At 32.7% G+C, this 25356-nt stretch overlaps 1 protein-coding gene across 1 annotated transcript in view; it reads right to left on the minus strand.

Annotated features, from left to right (window-relative positions):
• Positions 1–5481: 5481 nt before the first annotated feature.
• LOC132735217 (sushi, von Willebrand factor type A, EGF and pentraxin domain-containing protein 1-like) overlaps positions 5482–25356 on the minus strand; it is a 38346-nt gene continuing 18471 nt past the window's right edge. The window contains exons 2-9 of the mRNA XM_060722156.1: positions 24617–24662; positions 17009–17038; positions 16318–16485; positions 13300–13318; positions 12703–12878; positions 9813–9835; positions 9440–9513; positions 5482–9091 (exon numbers count right to left, since the gene is read on the minus strand). Of these exons, the coding sequence (XP_060578139.1) occupies positions 9052–9091; positions 9440–9513; positions 9813–9835; positions 12703–12878; positions 13300–13318; positions 16318–16485; positions 17009–17038; positions 24617–24662 (576 nt within the window). The 3' untranslated portion in view covers positions 5482–9051. The remainder of the gene's footprint in view (positions 9092–9439; positions 9514–9812; positions 9836–12702; positions 12879–13299; positions 13319–16317; positions 16486–17008; positions 17039–24616; positions 24663–25356) is intronic.

Here is a 25356-nt window from a genome sequence, read left to right on the forward strand (position 1 = left end):
TTAATATTACAGCATTTAAATAATTGAATGTTTACATTCATATCGATTTACAAGTAGATCGTAAAGTTTACGGAGTATACGACTTACATTGTCAAAAGCAAGATTGCCAGGTCAATATGTTATTGGACAATAAAGGAACTGTAAATAAAGCATTGTTTACTTATAATCGCATTCTCACAAGGTAGTTTACCAAAATCAGTTTTTCTCGCATAGTAACTTGTATTGATGAACAACATATTCACCAAGTTGTTAACGCAGTTAACTCGGTCATCTATGAACACGAGCATACTGGATTGTTGATTTGTAAATGTGTAACTAAAGCCCCAGTCACATTAGAGTTTACGACCAGTAAAGACCAGTTCACGGTCACCAGTGACCACTGGTCGCAGTCAATCTTGAAAACGTAATACGACGGTCATCGGTGATCTTCGATAGTCGCAGGTTATCTTATTTAGGTCCCACGACCAATTTCAGTCGAGGAAAGGTTTTTGAGCTTGCACAAAAACCTCTCTGTGATCAAACAGTTTGCTAGTGATCTTATAAGGTCTTAAGCTGTCGCACGATCGTCGCTCGAAAGTGCGACAATCTTACGACAGTCTTTACAAATTGCCACTAGTCACTGATAATCTTGAGTAGTCTTTATTAATCATATCATGATCGTAAAACAAGTTGTAGGTTATCGCATGACAAGTCACGGGTAGTCGTAAGTAATCCCAGGCAATCTTGAGACCATCGTACGTTTACTGATGACCTGTCGTGCGATTGTCAATGATGATTAGTCGTACGATAATCGAAGAAGTAGATTTATTTGTTCAGAGATGGCTTGGTCGATGACAATCGCCGATGATCGTCGGTTTTACACGTCACCCGTAGTCGCATGTTATCGTAAGCTCTAGTGTGACTGGGGTTAAAAAAGTAACCTATATATAATATTAACCGAGTAGTTTAAAAGCATAGAATATTTGCAGTCTAAGTCCGAGTAAAAAGTCAAACCCTGTAACGTTTGCATAAATCTGTCATATCATTGTGATATAATTAAGAGTTATGCATGTTTGTCCATTATTATTTTTGCTTTTTTTGTCGTTTTTGTTTTTATTTATAAAAAATAACGTGAGTATAAACAGGTTAATCTGAGTAGAATAGTGGTAAAAAAGGTTTAGGTTATGCAAATTGTGCATAGTTTTTGGTATGATTTGTGTTATTTTCAGATTTATATGTTTTATTGTTTGGAACTTTTCTCTTTTATTTATTTGTTATTTATTTAGAGTAAATGTTTTGTACATTTCATGCAACATATTGAAAAAGTGTTATTAAATTATTCTATTTGAAAATCTGAATTTCATTCGCTAAAGTCTTAACAATTTCGAATAACTTGTTTGAATACATGTGTGTGTGTCCTTCGATTGCTAAAATATCACCCTTATCACGCCTTTGTTTTCTTTAACTTAGCCTGTAGAGTGCAAATGAGTGTAGAAATAAAATGTTCACAAATAGCATCGTTTTGAATAAATTCACGATGAACTAAAATCAAAAAATTAAATAAAAATGACTTTTCAGGATTTGAAGCAGGTTCTCTACACTCACTAAGCAACACTCTACTAGGCTGAACTGATAAGAATAAGTAATTGTTAAGGTGGTTAACGATACAGGTGATAAATTTTATGCTTTTATATAAGATTTATATATTGGGCATTAAAAACATTGACTGTCTTATAATTATAAACCGGAACGTTGTTGTGTCACTCTTTCCTTATACAATGTGCACTTATAAAGAAAGTATGTGGATGCATCCTCATATGAATTCAATTTAACAATATATGATGTCTATGTGTCTTTTTATGATGTCAACCTATCATTTTACGACGTGAATCATTAAGAGTCAACTAATCAATATATTATTTCCATTTTTCATTATACGATGTGAATCTATAGCATTGTATAGTTATACGATGTGCATTATGAATATATTATGTGGTAGCATCATTATATATGTCAACTTATCAATTAACGACGTCAATCGTTCATTATACGATGTGAATCTATTATTATACGATATGCCTGTAAGAAATAATATCGGTCTAAGCGGTGTTTATCGGCTATTTAACACCAGTTTGGAGTGTTGATGTGAAGGCATTGACCACGAAGGCCGTAGGCCTGAGTCGTAAATTGTTTTTTGCATCAAAACGACAAAACCTGTTTTAAATATGATATGATATTATTTCGATTTTAACAAGATAAAATAAAAGAAGATCACTTATATTATTTTTTTCAAGCGGAAATAACTTCTTGTGTCGATTTTCGTATAACGCATTTCGATTTCGCACCCTACTGTTGCTAAGATATAGAAATTATTATACAAATTAAATAATAAGAGAAATCAGTTACTTTTATCAAGTTTTCAACAATGAAAACTTACGTCTTAGAATGGATTGTGTTGTGTTTACATCCGTGCCCAAATTATCATTCTTGATTGTTTGAAATGACGTAAGCGTTTATGAGAAGTTGTATATTTAGGATGTCGTCATTACGCTGCTTCCGGATTGTCGCTGTTTTGCCAAAATATTTATTAACTGATATTGATCAAATCTGTGGCGTTAGTGTATGTGAGATATCATTTCAGTATTGTATGAAAAACAAACATTATAAGACCTGAAATATCAATAAAAATGTTTTCATTGTTGCATTAAAAGGCTTTGTTAATTATATAATAGAGGGAGAAAACATACCAGCCGCATATACAAGTAGACGGTAGACCCTCACCGTGTTTATTGGCAGTTTGACAACGTTTTTTTCCCTCTTTGTCGATATTGACAAAATCTCGAGGATTGTTAGAATTATAAAAAAAATCATGTCATAGCATCATTATATAGAAATCTGGAAACTTAGTGATCCCTTGGAAGCATTAATAACAACAAAATTTCATGAGAATTGCAGACTCGGTTTGATTGAATTTGTACATGAGGGATAATGAATAAGTGCAACATCCCTCACGCCCCCTAGAATCAACTTATCAATGTATTATGTCAGTCTTCCATTATACGATGTGTATCTATTATTATACGATGTGCATTTATGAATATATTATGTGATAGCATCATTATATAATGCCAACTCATCAATATGTTATGTCAGTCTTTCAGTATACGTTGTGAATCTATTATTATGCGATGAGCATTTATAAATAAATTATGTGTCAGCATCATTATATAATGCCAACTCATCAATATGTTATGTCAGTCTTTCAGTATACGTTGTGAATCTATTATTATGCGATGAGCATTTATAAATAAATTATGTGTCAGCATCATTATATAATGCCAACTCATCAATATGTTATGTCAGTCTTTCAGTATACGTTGTGAATCTATTATTATACGATGAGCATTTATAAATAAATTTTGTGTCAGCATCATTATATAATGCCAACTCATCAATATGTTTTGTCAGTCTTTCATTATACGATGTGAATCTATTATTAAACGATGTACATTTATGTATACATTATGTGATAGCATCATTATATAATGCCAACGCATCAATATGTTATGTCAGTCTTTCATTTTACGATGTGAAACTATTATTATACGACCGCAGCTTTCTATGAAGTGCAAACATCATAATATCGTGTGCTTCTGTCACTATACAGGGTACTGTCTATTTTTGAACGTAATAAAATCCCAAGACTTGAGAAATCACGGGCGGTTTTAAACTGCTAACGAATTGTTAAGTTGACTCTTTATAAAGCCGATTCCACATAACACAGTATTGTTTTGACTCTATATAAGAATGGTTCCACATAATATATTCGTAATTGCAAAATATAATGACTGACATCATTTAAGAGCATTAACATCATACACTGTTACCATGACTCTATATAAAGATGGTACTACATAACATATTCATCAATGCACATCGTATAATAAAAGATTGACCTCATATAAGGACACATTGGTATTATATATGGTTAAGTTGTCGCTATATAAAGGCGATCCTACAAATATATAGCATTATTTTGACGCTATATAAGAATGGTTCAACATAATATTCGTAATTGCACATCATATAATGAAAGGCTGACATCATATTAGGACAGATTGACATCACATACTGTTGTAATGACTCTATATAAAGATGATTTCACATAATATATTCATTAATGCACATCGTCTAATGAACTATTGCCATCATAATTAGTATGGCTCTTTTACACCATGTAATAAGTTGACTGTATTTAACTTGTTAAAGGATTGTTTCACATAAAATACTGAAAATTGCACATCGTATAGTGATAGATTGATATAATATAAGGGAACATTTACATCATATAATGTTACACATAATATATTCATTATTTCACATCTTATAATGACACACTTAAATCATATAAGGACAGATTGGCATAATATATTGTTATTTTGACCTTATATAAGGATTGGTCCACATAATTTATTCAAAAATGCACACCGTATAATGATATCATATAAAGACACAGTGACATCAAATATTGTTCAATTGACTATATATAAGGATGGTTCCTCATAATATATTCATGAGTGCACATTGTATAAAGTAAAGGTTGACTCGATATATTGCTATTTGGACATTACAACGTTCAGGTTTATAATTATATGACAGTCAAGGCTTTCCATAATTTAGTCCTAACGGTATTTAGGTTACTCCATTTAAGGGTGCGTCTGCATATTATCGGAATTTGAATAATGAATGTGTATCATCGTAGTGGTTCAGTTGCACTGCCACTTAAAAAATAGTTTGCAATCTTAGGCTCGAGTCTGTCATTTTATAGTAATGATGCTGTTATATAGTTTATTCTCCTTTTTATTTACTTTGTATTTTGTATGATTATTTAAATCAATATTGTTCTTCTAAATTTCTATTTCTTGTTTCGTTTTTATTTATCCCCACCTTTTTATGAAGAAAACAACTATAAGTCAAGTTATTACATTTTTTAAATTTTATTAATTAAATTTTTAAATATTCTAAATACATTACGATTACAAAATAGCAAAAATTTGAATACACTGTATATGGATCAATATATAACACACTTTCTTTAATTATGTATTATTTATATTGCTAATAATCCCTTTATTGTCTTTGACGTTTTCCCCTATCTTTAAACATGTGCATATCAATTCGTGTACAAACATATTCATGCATTTGAAACAATTTAAAACAAAACCGGGCAAATACACTCAAATTCAATTGTAACTAACCATACTATCAAAGCACATGAAATATGATGCTTACGTGTTTCATTTATTAGGGTTCAGACTGCTTTACCTATTTTTGCATTCTAATTTATCTCTGTTATGTAAACAAAGGCTTTAATTATCATCCTTGGGCAGTACCCCCTTTTCATATCAATAACATTATATTAACACAGACAAAGTTTATGATTTGTACAGAGATATATTAACATTTTTTGTGTTGTGTAGAAGGTAGGGGGGGGACTCCACTGAGGTTTATTTGACAAAACGTGATTGGAAATAATTTTTTGAGATTATTACTCCATTTGATGTAGATCTATTCTAATAAATTATGTGCAAAATTTGAGATCATTAGCTCACTCCGATTTTTCAGAATAATTATTATGATAATGAAAAATGACACAAAATTGAAAAGCGTTTAAACGCTTTTCACTCAAATCGGACTGAGAATAGCACAAACATATGATTTTCAATGCATTTTTTTGTGTATTTCTTAGTTATGTTTTATTCATAATTCTGTTTAAAGTGCTCATGTTTATCTATGTGAAAAATTAAAATGTTACGTTTTAGGCTTATGAACCTCAGTGGAGTTCCTTTAATACTTCGACATTTACGAAACAAGGACTTAACTATCGTAATTTGTAATCGAGCCAATACTCTTAACTTTCCTTTTTGCCTTGCACTTGGTATAACAATAAATATATCTTTATATTAAAAATAATATCACTGCTTTACATCGATTTATGACTTTTTAAAAAATTCGTGACACAGAGAAATTCATAATTAGCTGTTACTGATCTCTTGTTATACCATTTACTTTGTATTGATACGTAAGCGTGTAAATTATGAAGCCATTAGTAAAGGTAAACTTCAAATATCCAACTTGCCCGTTTAGGTTAACCATATCTTTTTCAGTTACATTGCCATATTATAAACATTTTGTATTATTCAGCATCAGATTATTAACAAAGTAGAAAAGATTCTTATGTCGCCTGCATGCCACCGTCGGATCACGATGAGAACAGGAATTTATGTCATGAACAATACATCTTCAATATAATATGTACAGTGATGTATAATGCAAAAACGTGATAAGGCATAAACTTATAAATACTAAAGTTACATTACACCCAACGTACATCGCACCAACATGGTAATACTTATGGCAACTTTTCAGCAGGACTGCTTGAAAAAACATCTGCATCATCACCAATACAGTCTGAACGAATTCAAGACGCTGCATATCCATATAGCTAATGTCATATTGTCCGCATAATTTACATTAATATGAATAGAAAATACAACAGAGAGGATAAACTCATTATTCTCTGATACTTGTATATACTTTACTTGTGAATGATGGCATGGTTAGTAAAATAATAAAATATTACATTTCTTGTTTCCGAAAATAATGTAAACAGTCTCCGGAATAAGTTTACAAATCCTGAATTTTCGCAAACTCAACTATCCTTCTGAATACAGTTTCAATACAAAAAGTTAAATCAAAGAGTAACTTGGATGGAAGTAGACGATAATTGGCCGTTTATATAAAGATAACAACAATTAAGCGCTGTGCAAGCAGTCAAAGGTTGGCACCCCATGTGATTTGTTTAATTCTCACATTGGGTTTTACGTGTCCCATGGGAGATCTACCAATTTTCATAAAATGGCAGAAAAAATACGTGGCAGAAAAAAACAAGAGCCCCGTTTGAGCCGGGTGATGCTCCCCGAATAGGTTTTGGACACAGGAAAGTACACCTCTTGTAGTTTCAGAGTTATGTCCGTAGAAAAAGTTCAAAGTGCAATAATCCCAAAATTAGGCAAGGAAGAGTTACTGTTCTGTTAGCACTGCACTTGTAATCAATGTGATATATCAACCTACAAAGTTATTTGTTGATATCTCTTTTGGTTTCTGAGTTATGTCCAGGACAACTTCAAAAAGTAAAAATAAACAAAGGGCAATAACTCCAGAATCAGGCAATGCAGAGTTATGATTCTTGTGCACGTACATCTACCCATTGAGATATATCTACCTACAAAGGTTCATGTTGATATCTCTTATAGTTTACAGCTATCTCCTGGACAAGTTTTTTCTAAAAGGGGAAATAATTCAAAAATGAGGCTTAACAGAGTTATGGTTCTTTTGCACTGCACTTCTACTTAATGTACCTTAATCTACCTACAATGTTTCATTTTGCTATCTCTAATAGTTTTAGAATAATGTTCCGGACAAAGTTCAAAGTGTTAAATTAACAAAGGGCAATTACTCCAAAATTAGAAAAAAAGAGTTATTGTTCTTATGCACTGCACATTTACCCATTGAGATATATTCACCTACAAAGTTTCATGTTGATATCTCTTATAGTTTAAGAGTATGTCCCGGACAAGATTTTTCTATAAGGGGAGATAATTTAAAAATGAGGCTTAACAGAGAGATGGTTCTTTTGCACTGCACTTCTACACAATGAGATCTATCTACCTACAATGTTTCATCTTGATATCTCTTACAGTTTTAGCTTAATGTTTCGGACAAAGTTCAAAGTGTTAAAATTAACAAAGGGCAAAAACTCCAAAATTAGGACAAAAGGAGTTATTGTTTTTATGCACTGCACATCTACCCATTGAGATCTATTCACCTACAAAGTTTCATGTTGATATCTATTATAGTTTTAGAGTTATGTCCCGGACAGGATTTTTCTATCAGGGGAGATAATTCAAAAACCGGGCAAAATAGAGTTATGGTTTTTAACACTGCACTCCCCCTCAATGCCCTCTACCACTGTATGAAGTTTAAACAAATTATCTCCAAGGGTTTTCAAGTTATGCTCCGGACAAGACAACAGACGGACAGACGGACGTATGGACAGACAGACAAGGCGCCGACTATATGCTCCCCTGAAATTTTTCGGGGAGCATAAAAACATGTCTAAATATTTTCACATGTTTTGATTATTGTATATGATTAAAATGAACTTATAAGTTATAAATATACATATCTAAAGACATTTGCAATCCCCCCTTGGCGGATCTAACCAATTAAGGAAAGTGAAGAAATCTCCCAAAATTAGAATGGGAGATAATAGCCCATTACAGTATAAATGGAAAAATACTCCATTACAGCGTAACGAGAGGATAACATAATGGGAGAATTTATCCATATTTTTGTTTAACAAATCTGACAAGAAGTTTAAAGTTAAAAAATTTGTATCACTTGATATTCGGTCTTGGACTTTTTAAAATGAAAATAGTGCGAATATTTATTTATTTATCTATTGCGTTACTGCGATACGTAATTGTTTATTTTAACTGCACACAAAGGTTCACATTCACAGAGAAAATCACGCGAGTGCCATCGTTGTTTTACATTTGTAATTTGCGTGATGAAGGAAACTAAGTAAATTTACATTTTTAAAAATCTCAACCGTACAACAAAAATCTGTACAAGATATTCTGTACCGATCAATCGAACAAAACTTCTATACAAAAGCACATTTCATGATATAAAAATCATGTTACATCTATTCTAGGACAAAAATGTTTTTGGTTCCTTATCTCATGTAAATATAAAAAATATAAATTTGTTTGGTCCAACGAACAAAAAAAAAATGATAAAAAATTTTGTTTAAGAATTCCTGTATAAGATATTTTTGTGAAAATATAAAAAAATACATTTATTCTTTTCACCAAACAAAAAATCATCAAAATCCTGTGTAATATATATTTTCACATTCATGCCAGTTTCATTCTTCCAATTTTGCTAATTCTTTTAGCATCATTGTAAAAATATTGTTAATTATCATGCTTGTCAAATAATTTGTTTTTATACCCATTTAGTATTCTCACCAATTTCATGCATTTCCCTGGAATAAAAAAATACAATATTTTGATATGAATGGTTAGAATTGTGAAAAATTATTTCATCAACAGTTCTTTAAATGTAGGGTTTGACTCAATTGTGCATTACTATATTTTGTTTACTTATTTAACAAATGATATCAACGAATCACTTTTTTATTTTGACTGACATTGACAAAAACGCTAACATGTTGAATTTTTTTTAACGAACAGAAAATCATATTTTCTTGTAATATAGCGAACAAAATTAACAGTCATATATATATATTATAATGTTTCATCTTTTCTCATGATCAGTATGTTTGAACGACTCTTCAGTTACTTTAGAAAAGTACCTTTGTTTTGATACTTACTCTTCATTACGGCTAGGCGCCTGTTTACTTCTACCAAGTAATTTATTTTTGATCGTATGTAGGAACTGATTTTTCTTTTGAAAAATACAATATAAATACGAAATAAATAAAAAATAATAATTTTTAAACCACAGATTTATCGTACTTTGAAATGATTATGTATGCGTAAAATAATTTGACTAGACAAGTATAATATTAAAACTGTTGTTAACCAACTACTTCGTAAAAGTTAGATTAAAATGCGAATGGTATAACGATTAATAATTATATAATTTATTATATAAACAGAATGCTACTAAAATGAATTTTCTATTTCATCTGTTTTCGGGACAAATCTCTTATCTTAAACCAAATTTAATATTATAATACTTACATTCTTTCCGACGACATTCGTTGCTAAAAAGAAAAGAATCAACAAGCGCTATTAATTAAAACTCTTAAATCATTATAATTCTACATTCAATAAAGTCATAAATGCATTAGTTTTTTGTCATTCAATAATAAACAAAAACGAACCAAATAATGCTCCCTGAATAGGTTTTGGACACAGAAAAGTATATCTCTTGTATTTTTACAGTTATGTCCTGGACAAAGTTCGAAGTGCAATAATTCAAAATTTAGGCAAGACAAATTTACTATTCTTTGCACTGGTCAATGATATATATCTACCTATACACAGTTTCTTGTTCATATCTCTTATCGTGTAATGTTCTGGACAAAGTTCAAAATGTTAATATGAACAAAGGACCATAACTAAAAAATTAGGCAAGAATGAGTTACGGTTCTTGTGCACTGCAAATTTACTCAATGAGATCTATCTGCCTACAAAGTGTTTTGTTCATATCTATTATATCTTCCGAACTATGTCCTGGACAATGTTCAGAGTGTAAAAATGGACAAGGAGCAATTATTAGGCAAGGCATAGTTAGATTTAATTTACACTGCACTTCAATGTGACCTATCTACCTACAAAGTTTCATGTTGATATCTCTTTAAATTTTAGAGTTCTGTCCCGACAAAGTTCAAAGTATAAAACTGAACATAGGGCAATTACTCCAAAATTAGGCAAGGCAGAGTAACAGTTTTTAAACACTTCACATCTACCCAATGAGATCTATCCACCTACAAAGTTTCATGTTGTTATCTCTTAAAATTTCTGAATAGTCATTAATCGAACAGAACATGTAAATTATATTTTGAATCTTAAATCTTTTAACTTTTTCAAAAATATTAGTACATTCTTCTCAACTTTGATTAAATTGACATATCTTACAAGAAACTTTGAAGGTAAATAGTTCTTATTGGATAAAAGTGCAGTGCAAACGAACCATAACTCTGCCTTCCCTAATCTTGGATTTAAATATTGCCCTTTGTTGGTTTTTACATACATGTATATTTTACACTTTAAACATTTTCCGGGACATTGCTCTAAAACAGCAAGAAACTTTTGTAGCTAGATAGATCTCATTGAGCAGAAGTCAGTGCAAAAGAACAGTAACTCTGCCTTGCCTAATTTTGGAGTTATTGTCCTTTGTTTTTTTTACATAACATAACGTTTAAACAACAAGGGGTATTAACAACAAGGGGTATTAAGAAGAAAAGTTGTAGGTAGATAAATTCCATAAAGTGGGAGTGCGTAATGCAAAAAAAAACACAAAAAAAACAACAACATAACTCTGTGTTTCATTATTTGGATGAATGCCGTTTGTTCATTTTTACAATTTGAAATTTGTCTGGGACATAACTTGACAACTATAAAAGGTATCAACTAAAAACTGTGTAGGTAGATAGTTCTTAATAAGAAAAAGTGAAGTGCAGAAGAACAATTACAATGGCTACCCTAATTTTGTAGTTATTGCCCTTTGTTCATTTTTACACTTTATACATTGCCCATGACATAACTTGAGAACAATGAAAGGTATAAAGATGAACCTATATAGGAAGAGAGATCTCACTCAGTAGTGCAGAAAGCTTAGGGAAAAGAACGTATTGTCCTTAAAAGAAGTCATTAAACACCTTAAATCCAAACTTAAATTTATCTTTTTGATTAATGTAGGACAAATAATTCAAAAACAGTTGAAAAAAAACTATAAATTATTGCATTCTCCCAGTGTGCACAATTATTAACTAACAAACACGTTTTCTGACAAGCGTGTCGGGAGTTATTCTGTAATTAGGATTTTAGGACTGGCGGCAAGCTTGTTTAAGAGACCAGAACCAACCACCTGAGCATTTGTATAGGCAACTTTTCTAGAGTCATTCTTGTAGAGTTAAATTAAAATTTATAAAAAAAATAAATAAAAGGACAATAAATTAAAAATTGAGTAGATCTCCCTGTATAAATATTTATTTAGCTTCGGTGGCCATCATGCAGGACCGGAACAAATTTAACCATTTAGTTAAAGACTGCCCAATATTCTTTTCTGTAGAGTTTCATAAAAATCTTTTGGGTGGTTCAGGACAAGATGTTATTTAACAGTTCTTTCTTTTTTAAGCATTTGCGTCCGTCTTGTTTAAGAAAACGGAACTATTTTTAGCTCATCTAAGGGTCATTCCTTTACAGTTACATCAGAATCTACACAGTAGTTAAGGAGGAGATATGTGAAGTTTCTTTTCTATTTTGGCCATTTTAAGGGGACCATCTCAGGATAATTATTGTATTTGAGTTTTATTTCTTTTGGTCCAGGTGTATAAAGAGAGATAAAGTGAAAATGTTAACGACAAAGGTGAATTACAATAGCCAAACCTGAGCATGTGTAACCAAAAACATGAAGGTGATTTTGTTCTTCAAATTGGCAAGCAAAATGTTAACGCAGAAAACAGATACGTCATCGGAGTGCTTAGGACTTTTGTGAAGTGTATATATGTTTTGATGATGAACAAATGATATTTAAAATGTTTATGAAAATGTTTTGTTACTAACCGGATAAGTTTTACGTTGATTTCTATTGGTTCACAAATGGAGATATATACATGTGTATATGTTTCGATCAAACAGACTCATTAAAATCCGTTGTTGTTTTTTGGAATGACTTGTTAAAGAGACGAACGGTGCAGACGTATTGTTCAGAATTACAATTCTAATTACAATTGGTTCTGGTACGTCAAATTGAAATATCATTATAAAGGCGACTATAAATATGTTATATAAATATGAAGAATTGAAGAATAGCCTTGAAATGCAATTTGTACAAAAAAAGATTTTCAAGGAAATATATTAAGGTGTAACTGGTTTTTTGACATGAAAATTTGTGTTTCATTACTATTGTTAACAGAACTGTGGTCATCATGTACGTTGTTGATGTTTTTCGGACAAAAAGTGATACATGGCCCGCTTTTGTCTTTCTTTCTTCCCATAATCAAATATACGATCGCGCCTGATGTTAATCCTAATATGGCACTTCCACCTAAAAGTCCACCAATTATAGCAGCCACATTTCTGTGAAAGAACAACGAATGAATTAAGTAGAAAAAATGCTGATAATGTTTTCTGTTTACATGAAAGCAGAACTTAGTATGAGTAATAAGAATAATAGTAAGGACTCAGTTTCCGTGTGTACTATTGTAGAAGTACAACTCATACTTTGGACGAAAATATGGTTTGGCATGATTTAAAGATCATGGCCGAAAGGTCATTATTATTCTATGTCTTTGATACATGTTTCATTTATTTCTGGCACTTGGAATGATCAGCTTGTTCATGAGAGAAACTGTATAATGCAACGCACATAACGTCTTCATTAGCAGTGAAAAACGTGATGCAAGAAATCATCTAAATAGATTATAAACACTTAATGCAAGTTGTCTTGATACCAGTTGCAATACAGAAATTTACAAATTATTTTGTGAGACAAACTTACGAGGATGATTCCTTCGTCTCTGAAATAGATAAGAAATTGTTGTTCATATACATGTATTTTGTATTTTATCTGAAATGTCATTAAATTATTGTAGGAAGTAACTTCTATTCATAATTAACTTCAAAGATTGCGGCAATTTTACTTTAATTAGCATTAAATTTAAATAAAGTTGATATTATATTGATTTAAATAAATAGAGGATATTCAAGTTTTTTCTATAAAACATGATTTATTTACATCGAGTCTTCAGAGAAGATGATTTTTTAAGTTTTTACTATATACATATAAGGGAAACCTATGGCCCCGGGGTGGGGCTAATTTTGACATTAGAGGCAAAATTTGAACAACTTTGGTAGAGTACCTATAGATAATATTATTTAAATATTAAAGCTCTAAGCCTTGTACCGTCAGACAATAAGATTTTTTGATGTTTTACTATATGTATATATTGAAATCAATGACCCCCAGGGCGGAGGCAGTTTTGACCCTAGGGCTATAATTTGAACAATCTTGTTAGAGGTTTGCTACACAATGTTTCATGAAAAATATCTAACCTCTAGCATTTGTCAATTGCTAGAAGAATTTCTTTTAAAGATTTTACTGTAAGTTTTTACTATATACATATAAGGAAAACCAATGACCCCCGGGGCGGGGCCGATTTTGACCCCAGGGCTATCATTTGAACAATCTTGGTAGAGGTCTACCAGACAATGCCATATACAAAATATCTAAGCTCTAGGCCTTTTGGGTCTTTAACAAGAAGGTATTTTAAGTTTTTACTATATGTACATAAAGTGAAAATCAATGACCCCCGGGGCGGGGCCGATTTTCACCCCAGGGCTATAATTTTAACAATCTTGGTAAGGGTCTAACAGGTAATGCCTTATGCAAAATATCTAAGCTCTAGGCCTTTTGGGTCTTTACAAGAAGGTATTTTAAGTTTTTACTATATGTACATATAGTGAAAATCAATGACCCCCGGGGCGGGGCCAATTTTGACCCCAGGGCTATAATTTGAACAATCTTGTTAGAGGTCTACCAGACGATGCCTTATGCAAAATATCTTAGCTCTAGGCCTTTTGGGTCTTTACAAGAAGATTTTTTTAATTTATTCTTATAATTCCTTTTGGTTGCCATGGCAACCAGATTTCTGCATGGAATGGAATTATTTGAACAACTTTGGAAGCCCTTTACCCAAGGATCAATCCTGCCAAGTTTAGTTGAAATTGGACTAGTGGTTTTTCACAAGAAGATTTTTTAAGTTCACTATATAATCTATATAACACACACACAAACACACACACGCACACACACACACGCACGCACGCACCAACACACACACATACACACACACATGTGAATCGCTATATGCCACCGCATCTATGCCACCGCATCGCAGATGCTGCGGTGGCATAAAAAATAATTAAGAGAGTGCATCTATAAATTCGTTAACTAATTCAATAGCGGGGAAATGATTTAATTCAATATCCTTAAATGATTACTCCTTCTCAAACTAACGTCCTATGCACGATTTGTCCAATTTCTCGACCCATGAATCGAACACGTGTTATAGCGCGTCACGTGACTTCTCCCGCAGCCGTTGTCTGTCCACGGCACACCTCTTTCTCTCTTGATTCAAATTTTGTACTACGAAGAAGACTGTTTTTTTTAAATTGGAAACAGCCAGAAGACACAAATTGCTAGGTCCGGGCTGAAGGGTAGGTGCAGTAAAAGTTCGACGTCGAGTTTTTCTAGTGTATCAATGACAACGTGGCTTGAATGGCTCGGCGCGTTGTCGTGATGTTATGTGAATCCGGACTTAAGTAGATCTGGGCGCTTTTCCCTATTGCCACGAATGAGTCCCGTTCTAAGTAATGTTGCATTATAGTTCCGAGTGACTGTCGTTGTCGAAGGAACAAAGTGGTTAAGCACTACACCGTATGTATCACAGAATATTTTGGCCTTAACCTTCACGGCTGACTTTGGAATTATCGCTTTTGTAGGGGAAGGCAAAGAAGGATGCTTCCAGACTCTTGACGTTTGCTTTCCGGTTCAACAAAGTGAATCCACTTTTCATCACATGTTATCACTTGATTTAGAAAGTTATCGCCTTCTTCACGATACATTGTGTCGTACATTTACTCGTCTCTCTAGGAGTATTTTACTCTTGAATGGCAACCACTGTTTCTTCACCTGTGACAGTCACTAGTCTACCGGAACGACTGTCGTCTTCAGTTGCCTCTCAAACGTCTTTGAACCGCTTCATCCACTTCGAAATGGTGTCTTTTGATAAAGTAGCCTATCCGTAAACTTTTTTTGCAAATTTTCACGGACTTTTATGTAAACCTTTATAACGATGCGCTGTTCGTTGACGCTGTGTGACGCCATTTTCGAACAGATGCCCCGTAACGTGACGTCATTAACGGTTTATGACGTCATAAGTGATGACGTTAAAGTTGTGTCATAGTACGATTCAATTTTAAATAATCTTTTCACAGCATTTGAAGTTTAATTTTAAACGGACCATTAGTTTTGACGCTATCGAATTAGTTTACAAATTTAAAGATGCACCCTCGTATGTTGACTTTATTTCGATAAAATAATGAAAGTAAGTTGATTTAGATTGCATAACAAACATGCGTTTTATGCTTAGTAAGTTTAATGACAACGTGCATAAAGTAAGACGTAGAAAAAATTACAATCTGTGAACAGAATTAGGTAGCAGAACTTGATACCTATTACATTTTTATGTTTAGGTTTACGGAAAATATAATTTTCTGTTATTTTTGCTATAATACAGGCTTGTTGATAAGTACAAAAACACAGACCTAGAACATGAAACATACATGTATATGTTTTATTTCTATAAGAAATATTTTTACTTTCAAGTTTTGGATAAGATATAAAAGTACCGTGATTCACCCTACAAACACAATTTGTTACCACTTAAATTTATTTGATTATCATTCAAACAATATATCATTATACATGTATTAACTTTTATTTAAATATTTGTACCTAAAAGACAGCTAGGGGTTCTTCCATCCCATTCTCCGTTACTTGCACAAACTCTATGTGACTGTCCATTCAAAACATAGCCTGAGCTACATAAATAAACTGCCAAAGTGGGATCGCCCTTACTTATTATAACAAACCCGTTTTCTGGAAAATCGGGTGTTTCACATGCTGCAATTGAGATATGATACACGTAGGATCATGCAAACAAAAAAGAGAAAAACATTATCCTTTAAGAACGTAAAAAAACACGACAAAATCGAAAATGTTGCACACTCAGTTTAATTGAGACTCTTCATGGACGGCACTGGAAAGTGTAAGCTGCAGCCCACTGCCCTAGCATCGGTCTAAGCAGAATTCAAAATTCAAACAGTGGCGTATGGTCCCAAAGTAAAACATTGGTGTGCCCTAGACGAGAAAAGAGGGGGGGGTCGCTAAATTTAATGTCATTTTGAAAAGTAAACCAATGTTATGAAGCCTGTATATGTGTATATGACAGACAAAAAAACGTCAGAAACAAACCATAAAACAGGCAACATATCATAATGGTGATATTACAGTGTTTAGGTCGGAATTCTGGAACCAGTCACTTAGAAAAGAGTGTAATTTGATAAAAGAGTTTGCAATCATGCATTAATGATGAAACAATCAGTTTATGCGATTTGCGACAAAGATTAATAAAAGGCCTACTTACACTTATTGTTCAATGCTGCGATACTGCAAACTACAAAAAATAAACAAATGCATACGTACTTTAAAAGACCTTTTAAAAGTATAAACTGTTTTCAAATTAGCTGTCTATACAATTTTGAGTGGTGGATAAAAGAAATATTATCTTAAATCATAATCGTTAATCGCATATTAACTTGTAAAAACAAGTAGCGGCTCATAAGATAATAACGCTAATACTACAGGGGCATTTTTAATAAGTGGCAACGGGAGTGCATTTCTGTCATACCTGTTAAAAATGATAAGTAGAGTTTCTCGAAATATTCATCATAGACCTCTACACAATTTTCCAACCTCAAAATCCATTCCGAAACAAAAGCATTTTTGAACTGTTCTTTGGGTAAACTGTTTAAACTGGTAGAAGGCGCTTCTAACGGCACTACGGGTTTCGAATCATCGACTGCGAAGGCAAAATTTGATGTATGGATTTAACTAAAAGTCAAAAGGAGAGAGGTCAAGATTATAAGCGTGATGTAGCACAACCTCAATGTTCTGTTCCTCTAAATAAGTTTGAACAAAGGCTGACCGGTGCGAAGGTATTTTATCATGGAGGGGTTTGATCCTGCGCACCCGGACCCTGAGTTTCTTTGTAATGTAGTGATTATCTACAGCAGTGAGAACATGGTCAGTGTAAAATGTTTCATAACACTATCCCTCTCAGGCACAGCAACATGGGCTATTATTCCATTACTTTCAACAAATAAAGCGTACTTAACTCTTTTAAAGCCCTTGCTACGTCGAGCAACAACTGGGCGATCGCTGTTTTCACCTATCCACGTTTTGTTACTGAGTTTATTGTCGGGCTAAAAAATAAATAAAAAAGCCACGTTTCACCCCCTGTGAATTTTTTTCTCAGGGACTAAGGTCCCGATCTTTCAATCCAGCCAAAAAGGCCGAGGAACCCGCCCCCTTTTCTGGTCAGAAGTAAGTAAATGCAAGATTCTACGGGCGCATACTTTCCTTAACTTTAACTTTTCTTTAAAGATAGAAAACACATATTACGCACTAAGGCCCGACATGGCACTTAACTCCTCCACGATAAATTTTGCATCTTTGTTATCTATGACTTTGGCATTGCTAATGTTATTTTAAGAGGTAGCGGAAATTGGAGGGGTTCTATCTTTCTTAAACATTGACGCCCACCTGGCAATTGTACGATATGGAAGGGCATTTTCTCCATAAACTAAATCAAGATCCGTTTTAATTTCTAACGCGCATTTAACAAATAACCCGGCACGAATTTTGTAATAACCTATTTGCTCCTCTCTCAAATCAAAATGTAACTTAGCCATATTTACAACCAGTATACAAAACTACATGCATTAAAATGACCTACTTAAATTTCTTTTTGTGCATGCAAATCGTGCGAAAATAAGACTCTTGGTTAGAAAAATAAAAAATATAAAAACTTTCCAATGGTATATTATACATGTATCATGGTTAATTTGAGTTGTTGCCACTTCTTAAAATATGCCCCTTGGCCTTAGTTAACTAAGGAAATGGTACTGCTTAATTTTTAAGTTAGTTTTCTATAAGTTTGACTACTACTGTATAAGTGGTTTTTTCTGTGGGCTCCAAATTCTGCGGTTTTTCCAAAATTTGGCATGTTTTTATTTCTGCGGACTTTATTTCTGCGGCACATTCTTTTAACAAAACGTGTTTAAAATTCTGCGGCTGATCTTATCACGGTCTAAGTCTCATTACTCTTCCTATTTCATTTGCATGTACAAATTCGCATTAATCGTCATCACAAAAAAAAAACAACAACAAAAAAACAACAAAACATTACAGCAATTACAAATTTATGATTTAGTGGTAAACAAACATTTCGGCGTCCTGGCAAACACCTTATTCATGTACATGTATTATGTTTAAAAAAATGTATTCACAAATTGGCATAATTAACAATAAGTACATCATTAAAAACACAGATACAAACTTAGCTGACGGGCAAGTTTATAAAAATCAATGACCCGCCGACCGTTATGATCCGTTAGTCGCTATTACTTTTGGACGAAACAGGTCATAATCTAGGACACATATCGTAACAGGTTAAAAAATAAAACTTGGAGAAATATTCTGCGGTTTTTATTTCTGCGGTGCTGAAATTGACCGCAAAATACGCAGAAATAAAGTCACCGCAGAAATAACCACTTATACGGTAATTAGGAGCATATTCAGCCTAATTAAGAAACGTTTTTTGAATTTTATCTTGTTATCAGGAGTAGGATTTTAGTAACCAACCATTAGGGGTAGAAAGCATAGTTAGGAGAAATGAAATCCTTAATAGGAATCTGAAAATCCTAAAAATCAGTTATAAAAACCCATTAAAAATTAAAATCCTAACTACAAAATGTACTTATATGCCTTATGTTGGGGTTGCGTTCATTGAACGCCGCCTTTTCTTGTTGATCTTGTTTATCATATTTTATCAAGTTTTTTAAATCTAGTATCATAGTTCTAATACATATTTTTTCATATCTAAGCTTTCAAACACCTTAACATGAGATATAAAGTCCTTTAAGTATTTCGTTTCAATCTCATAATAAGACATATTGAAGTCTTAGTTTGAATTGTATTTCTCCTTATTAGGCTTTATAAACTCCTAATGAGATGAAACCAAGTCATATTAAGGCTTTTTGTTATAAAATTCAATTCTTTTTTTGGATTTTATTACACAAAATAAGGAGAAACAAAAGCTTGAAAAGCTTTTATTACAATGTATTTATTACAAGGAATTACAAAATCCGCATTAGGATTCTATCTCTTCTAAACATATTTTGGCTTCTCGGTTACTAGATTACAAAGTTCTGATAAGGCATTTATACTTACTTAAATTACTTGCCATTATATATGTCTACGTCCCCGCGAGGTGTTTGCCATTAATGGAAGATAGATAGATTAAATGAAAAATACATATTGTTTCACTTATTTTGAAAATTTCTATAAAACCTTTTGTTTTCAAATAATGTAATATTCAGAATCGTGGGGAGTTGGTATTATCACACCAGGATAAAAAAGTGATGGAAATATAGCAAGTAACTTCAGGCGTATCGGTTAATCAATATCAAAGCTAAAGTATATTTACACACTTCTATTGATAGATTAATGTGATGGCCAACAGAACATGATAAACGTGCTCATAAAATGCAGTTGATTATGACAAACGTTCTCAGTAAGAAAGAAAAATGTTGACTGTGTATTTATCGAATTCAAGCAGTTTTTATACCTGATTAATCACAAAAACGTATCAATGAAAATTTCAGTACTCGGCTTATATACAAGTCAGACTTGTCCTCCTTCTTTGAAGTGTTCCAAAAAATCAGGCAGGATGATTCAATTACTTTATACTTGTTACTTGTTATGTTATTTCTAAATGATAGTGTGAAAGTCATTACATCTGGTTTGCCAGGTTCAATAACCTTAAATATTATTACATTATTTTCATTTATACAGACGACATGGTTTTGTTCTAAAAAGCCCGATTCTTTAAGAACCATGTTAAAGGAAGTAAAAAACCTATCCTAACACATGGACTTTAAATAAGCCATTCAGATTTCCGAATCTGGTAGGTCATGTAAATATTAGTTTCGAAATTTACGGTACTCTATTAATAGAGGCTGGCGAGTAGTCTAAATACTTGGGTTTCAACCTGTTCAAAAATGACAACTTTCATCGTTCTCAAAACATTTCCCCAGGTTTGCTCTTAACACATTATTTCAAGTATTAAATATGGTATTGAATTGCAATTTATATATATATTGGCTTTGTACTCTCAGAAATCTGAGGCTTTCAACCAGCCACAATTTGAAATGGTTTACACAAAAATAAAATTCTACGTAATGTTCTTGAAGTTAGAAAGTCAGCGCTTTACGGAGAATCGGGTGGTGGCGTCTCTATGGTTATTCAAAGAAAAAAATATATTCGATGAAAACAATATCTCTTGTATTAATGGTATAGCGGAAATATGACAGACTGGCTTCAGTGTTCTTACAGACTTCTCAGATACTGCAACACACTCATTTTCATGGACCAAAACAGGTTTATTACTGTACTGTACTGTACTGTACTGTACTACCCTGGTGTACGCACCTTAGAAACGATCACTGTGCTCCAAATCAAATTTATAATAACTTATAAATTACCTTAGCAATGGAAGTTTTATTCATTAATCCATCTTTTACATTTTTTATGAGCTTTAAACTATTGTTAATACAAAAACAATCAAAATATGTCAAGGGATGATTTCTAATATGGCGGATATGAGAGTACAAAGAAGCGACGCGTTTGACTGTTTTCTATATTTAATCTTACCAAACTAAAATACACTTCCTTTTCACTGCGAGAGTACAGCAATTCTTTAAGCAGCACGAACTACTTTTAAAAATAATCATTTCACAAAAGCACAAAAATAAAATAAAATAAAACCTGACTGTAATTACAAGATTTGCAGTCTTTCAAAGTCTTACATTCAAACATGCTTATCATTATTAAAAAAAATTATAAACAACAACAATTACATACATTTACTATTTTTATTCCTCTTGACAACATATATGGTCACCTCTTCTAACAACAGCTATTTGTGCAATATTTCAAGTATGTCCAGTGTCTATCATCATCATTAACATTTGTAAAAACTTCAGGCTGCTTTCTGACAGAGGTACTCGGGACAGGGTCAGGTTTTATTGGTTACCTTTTTTGATGTTTTTTCCCTTGACCTGTATTAGATGGTTTCCGAGCAGCTTCATGTTTTTTTTAATAGCTTCAAAAAATCATCCTCTGTAATTGCCCTACAACCCACAATTGTACTTAAATATTTTCTTTTCTTAGATGGTGGCTTCTTACATGTCAGAGAGGTTTCTTTATTCTTGAAAAAAGAAGCAGAAGAGACAGTTTTAGATGTAACAGTGTCCGGTTCATTGTTTGACTGGGTAGAAGGTTCGAATCCCGGCATGTTAGATAGTTCAAGTTCTGGCTTGCTGTATGGTTATGATGATACATTTCCTGTTGTAAAGCAGAGGAAGGGAGAAAGTGTGAAGGATTTACAGCAGTTTGGTTCAGACAAAGCATTCCCGACTTTCTGAAGGCAGACTGCAAGTTTTCGGGTAACAGTGTCTTTAAATAGGCACTGCACGCCAACTGACATATTTCGAAAGCAGTGAAAGGGAGTAAGTGTGACGGAATTTCAGCATTTGGGTTCAGTGGAAGCATTCCCGACTTTCTGAAGGCAGGCTGCAAATTTCCGGGTAACAATGCCTATTTAAACTGACATATTTAAAAGTTTGAGATTAATCCTCAACTTGTCTCCCTCATAAATTTATGTCCGCATCTATTAATTTTTTTAAAGGTCCGAAACAACTTACATCCATAGGCAGAAGTATGAGCAGGAAGACAAAATAAAATAATGTTTTCTTATCTTGACCACTATTCAGATTAATGAGAAATTTATGCCCATCATAAATAAAAGAACTGTGCAAGATTCAGATCAATTTGGAAAGTACTTTATCAGATGTGATTGAATACAGTGCTTAACGATTTCACTATTTCTCCAACCAGTCTCTGATACAGTACCATCAGCCCTAGGAGTACTACCGTTCAACAATGCGGAATTCATGCAACCACCAGGAAATGCAAAGTATCGAGGTATTGGTTGACCTTGAACATTACCGCAACCTTACACGGTTACATTATCCCTACTGGATGACACTTCAGCTTGGGATTTTACTTGTTCAGAGACAACAGGTGGAGGCTTATGTCTAGTACTTAAGCCTTTTTTGTCAACATTATAAAGAATCATTGGACGATCATAAGGTTATATGTTAGAAGAAACATTGGACGATCACAAGGTTATATGTTAGAAGAATCATTGGACGATCACAAGGTTATATGTTAGAAGAATATATGAAAGTTCTTTATAATACTTCTCTACACATTCCTTTGAAATTGCCTTGGCACATTTAAGTTCAATGCCTCTTGGATCTGCTCCGGCCAACGCGACTTGAAAAGAACAAACCAAACCAGCCAACAGATAAAGTTTCCCCCTGATTGTTTATGACCCAATGCAACAACATTCTCTGTGGCAATATCAATAACTTCCTTCCTGGAAATAAATAATTGTTTTTGTATAATTGTCATCAATAAATAATTTTTAAAAATATTGATTATAAATTAAATTTATGATTAAATATTTAAACACATAAATTAAATAACATAAGATAACGTCAAAATACCCACCTGCTGTATCCTTTTCCCACAGAAGCAGTGAACGTAAGTATTCAACTAGAAAGGCTTCCTCTTCATGGGTAAATAAATGTGGTGGTCCCGAACAAACAACCTAGCCTCTGGCACACTATATTGACTAGCAGTAGTTCTAATTAGGGCCCTTGTCTCCCTGCATTTTTAATAACCTGAGAACATTAAAGTTTGAGAGTTATTCCTGACCTTAACTTTAGGTGTCTGTAAAAATGAAATGAATAATAAAAAAGGGTTAACAAAATACTAACTTTAATATATTGGTATTCTATAAAAATAAGAGTACATCTTCCTATACAGTGAATTATATATTTTGTGGTCACATTACATGCGGAGTGAGGTGTCGGCTGGTCTGACTGTCATTTTTATAAATTTTCTGAAAAATTCATTTTCAAAGTTATACAGAAATATTTATAAGAAAAAACAACATTTATACGTTAAAAAGTATGAAAAGAGTACCTCAAAATTCCTGACTCTCCAAATTTTTGCTGCGAGAAATAACCGTAATGTTTACTAACAGATGTGCGTGAGAGTGACGTCATACGGAAACCAGAAATCGAAATCGAGGTCAAAACATAAACGGCGGCGTGATTAAGATGCGTCGAAATAAAGTACAGGAGAATACAACACTATACTTCCCAATGCTATGCTATGGTATGCTACGCTACGCTTGACTACACGGCAAGGCACGGCACGACAGGACACTATACTTTGCTACACTATACTCTATTATACGATACGAAACTTATACCGATACCGATAACTAAACCTATAATTACACTGTACTGAAACACTACAATACAATATCCTATCCTATTCTGTCCTATTCTATGCTATGCTATGCTATGCTATGCTACGCTACGCTACGCTACGCTACGCTACGCTACGCTAAGCTATGCTATCCTATCCTATTCTATCCTTTACTATCCTATCCTATACTATTCTATATACATGTACTCACCTATCTGACCGAACGACCGGCCGGCGGCCTGCCTGCCTGCCTGCCTTCCTGTCTGCCTTCCTGCCTACCCACCTACGTACCTACATACCTACCTACTTACCCACCTACTTACTTAGAATTTTGAATATTTTATCATCTAATTAGCGAAATTAAACTTTTGTTTAAAAGAAAAATATTTATTTCAAGCTTTAGAGCTACGTTGTTGTTTTTTTTTCTATAAAATACCTTTTAAATAACTTCACACATTGAAAAATAAGACAAAACAATGATCTATAACGATATCTAAAAAATGTAAAAATTGTAAAACAATAATATTTGTCATTATTTTTAGCTTCATAAAACATAATAATGTCTCACCTATATTCATCACGAGCAAACACATACCGGCGTTGGTAGAAAACATCTGAAACGAACAATTGTTTTATAAAATACCAAACACATAAGAGGGGACATTAAATAAGAAAAAAGAAACTGTACAAATGTTTTGTTTTTATTTCTGACTGAAGTGGTTCCGATTTTCGATATCATGTGGATGATATGAAATTGTTGAATGGAACTTATCTTAATGTCAGTCTTACTTAAAAATGACATAAATTTTCTTCTTTTTTTCAAAATATTTATTTAAAAGAAAACATCAGCTGTACTTGTCAAGCAGTTGAACATTTATGTATTATTTAAATCCGATACAAAAGATTTTCTATCGAACCACTTCAACAGAAGCAAACAAAACCATAAACATCAATAATAATTAAACAAACGAAACTATAACAAGAAGATTACAGGTGCCAAATAATTATGTATAGGGCTATGCATGTTTCGTTTCACAACCAAGTCAATGCCCGTGTAGAAATGTTTTTAAATATATTACTGATAATATTGCTGCGAATCATATAACTGTATCAAGAGACTATTAGTAAGAGCACATAAACTGACTTTAGTTTTGCGAAAGAGTAATTCTATAATAATAATAAATACACATTAATATTTCCATGTTGCTATTAACCAGCATATTAAATAGCTTAGAACACCAACTTTATAAAACTATATTAAGCTGAGAAAGGAAATCACAAAAATACCTGTCCTTTCTTTTATATTAT

This window comes from Ruditapes philippinarum, unplaced genomic scaffold, assembly GCF_026571515.1.
Source record: "Ruditapes philippinarum isolate M1 unplaced genomic scaffold, ASM2657151v2 ctg4977_1_1_1_1, whole genome shotgun sequence".
Taxonomy (NCBI): Eukaryota; Metazoa; Mollusca; class Bivalvia; order Venerida; family Veneridae; genus Ruditapes; species Ruditapes philippinarum.